Raw genomic sequence first — 2,500 nt, forward strand, 5'->3', positions numbered from 1 at the left:
ATACATACCCCTGATAGGATTGATTTACACTCTCCTCCAGGAATCATAAAATCAATAACTTTAGTCAATGCTCGAGCACTGTACGTAATATTATAGAATCACAAAAAACAGTAACTCGTACTTTATAAATACGAGCAATACACCAAACATATCGTACTTTTCAAATAAAATGAACAATGCAAATCATTTATCTGTACTTTACAAAAATATGGAAACAATACAAAACATTTACCTGTACCTTACAAATAAGAGCAACACAAAACTTTTACCTGTACTTTACAAATAGGAGCAATACAAATACATTTACCTGTTCTTTGCAAATAATATCGAAACATTACAAAACATTTTATTGTACTGTGCAAATAATACAGAAACAATACACAACATTTACCTGTTCTTCACAAATAATATGGAAACAATAAAAAGCATTTACTTGTACTGTGCAAATAATATAGAAACAATATGAAACATTTACCTGTTCTTCACAAATAATATGGAAACAATACAAAACATTTACCTGGACTCTGCAAATAATATAGAAACAATACAAAACATTTACTTGTACTCCTCAAATAATATACAAACAATACAAAACACTTACCTGTACTTTGCAAATAATATGGAAACAATACAAAACATTGACTTGTACTGTGCAAATAATATAGAAACAATATAAAACATTAACCTGTTATTCACAAATAATATAGAAACAATATAAAACATTTACCAGTTCTTCACAAATAATATGGAAACAACACAAAACATTTACCTGTACTGTGCAAATAATATAAACAACACAAAACATTTACCTGTACTTTACAAATAATAAGAACAATGCACAAAACTTTTACCTGCACTTTACAAATAATAAGAACAATGCACAAAACTTTTTCCTTTACTTTACAAATAAGAGGAACAATACACAATTAATTTACCTCAACTTTATGAACAATATCTGGAACAATACAAAACATTTACCTGTCTTTTATAAATAATAGGTACAAGAATACAAACCATTTACTGGTACCTTACAAATAAGAGGAACAAGACAAATGTTTTCCAAAACTATTCAAGTTTAACATATTTCATAAATATGCAAAGGAAATAAATTTTTTTGTTCATCTGTTCGCATCAATATGAACCCCTGGCTCAGGATGTGAGGAACCCAGGTTCAAATCACATACAGCATATTATGTTTATCCATTGTTTACTGATGACTTTGGGGCTAGCAGCATAGTTTAGAGATTATTCATACTCGCCTTTGAGCCGTCTAGCTTGGGTTTGAATCTCGATCCAGTTCTAAACTGTGATCCTTTTGTTTCACATGATAGGCAATTAATCGATCTTTTTGTGTCGTCCCTTGGATGGACGTTGAGTTTGGTATATCATCTGTTCGCATTTGTTGTTGAACGTTAAAGATCCAAAAGCGTCCTTCACGAAGAGTAGGTGAGTTATTGCCGGCACCTTGAACTGAACAAATGGCAAATTCCTGCTCAAACTGGGAGTAGCAAGCGGTCTAGTCTTCTCTGGTATCCTTTGACCGAGGATACCTCCACTTGCTATCTTAGAGTGTGGTTGCTCCGTGGGCAGCAGTTGCTTCACTCCAAAAAAATCCAGCCACTCAGGGGTTCACGTCACGTATGAAAGCGTTATCTTCGGCTACGAAAGGCAAACCATCATTAATGTCCTTGCAATACATTTTAAAACTATTATATTTATTTTAGAGTGTATATTTTTCAGTGCTGCATACAGCTTTTAATTTTTCGGCACTCCAGGAGAAAAACAATTCAGTACTGTACATGTTTACAGTTCTGTGTACAACTTTCTCTCATCACACGTTGTACAGTAATGAATTAGTGCTTTTCCAGTTGACCTTGACTGACCTAAGCTGAACCATCATGGTCCACAAAACACCAAATTTAAAAATTTTTAATCAATAATTATATATGCTTAGCAAGAAAATATGTATTTCCCACAAATTATATCAACTTATATTTGAAAAAAATATAATTGTTGACATTTCTCTATGATTGTGAGCGTTTGCTTCTTTGAACATTTTGAACACCCCTCCTCTCACATTGCACTTCATTCTCATTTGTACAAACATGATTACTTCACTTGAAAATTCCCAGTTAGCTCATGATTACTCTCTTCGAAAGGCTCGATTTACAAGAGAAACGGGTACGCGTCATGAACATCACATCGAGGCATGATAAGAATAATTGCTTATCGATAAACTTTTATCGTTTACTGTAAAAGGCAATCAATTTTTTCTCATCAAATGTAAAAAAAAAGAAAAAAAAGGAGAACTAAAACCCGATACTCTACTTCTGAGTGGTGTCACGATGACCTCAATCCCGAATCCATCATGAAAGACCCTTCCTCGACCCATTACAATTGGGCCATTTCGTTCAAGTGGTTATTCGGATCATCCGGAAGGCTTGTGGAAATGTAGTATCACAGTACATCGTCTTATTTAGACACTGTGAGGTCTCCAGCA

General features: G+C 33.4%; 1 protein-coding gene across 1 annotated transcript in view; it reads right to left on the reverse strand.

Annotated features, from left to right (window-relative positions):
- Window positions 1-1,694: 1,694 nt before the first annotated feature.
- Window positions 1,695-2,500, reverse strand: part of LOC147018897 (uncharacterized) — a 101,421-nt gene continuing 100,615 nt past the window's right edge. Inside the window, exon 3 of the mRNA XM_085899011.1 lies at window positions 1,695-2,500. This exon is cut by the window's right edge and continues 51 nt beyond it. Coding sequence (XP_085755137.1) covers window positions 2,477-2,500 — 24 coding nt within the window. The 3' untranslated portion in view covers window positions 1,695-2,476.

Source organism: Eptatretus burgeri, chromosome 10 (genome assembly GCF_056783735.1).
Source record: "Eptatretus burgeri isolate ZD-2024b chromosome 10, Ebu_testis_v1, whole genome shotgun sequence".
NCBI classification, from domain to species: domain Eukaryota; kingdom Metazoa; phylum Chordata; class Myxini; order Myxiniformes; family Myxinidae; genus Eptatretus; species Eptatretus burgeri.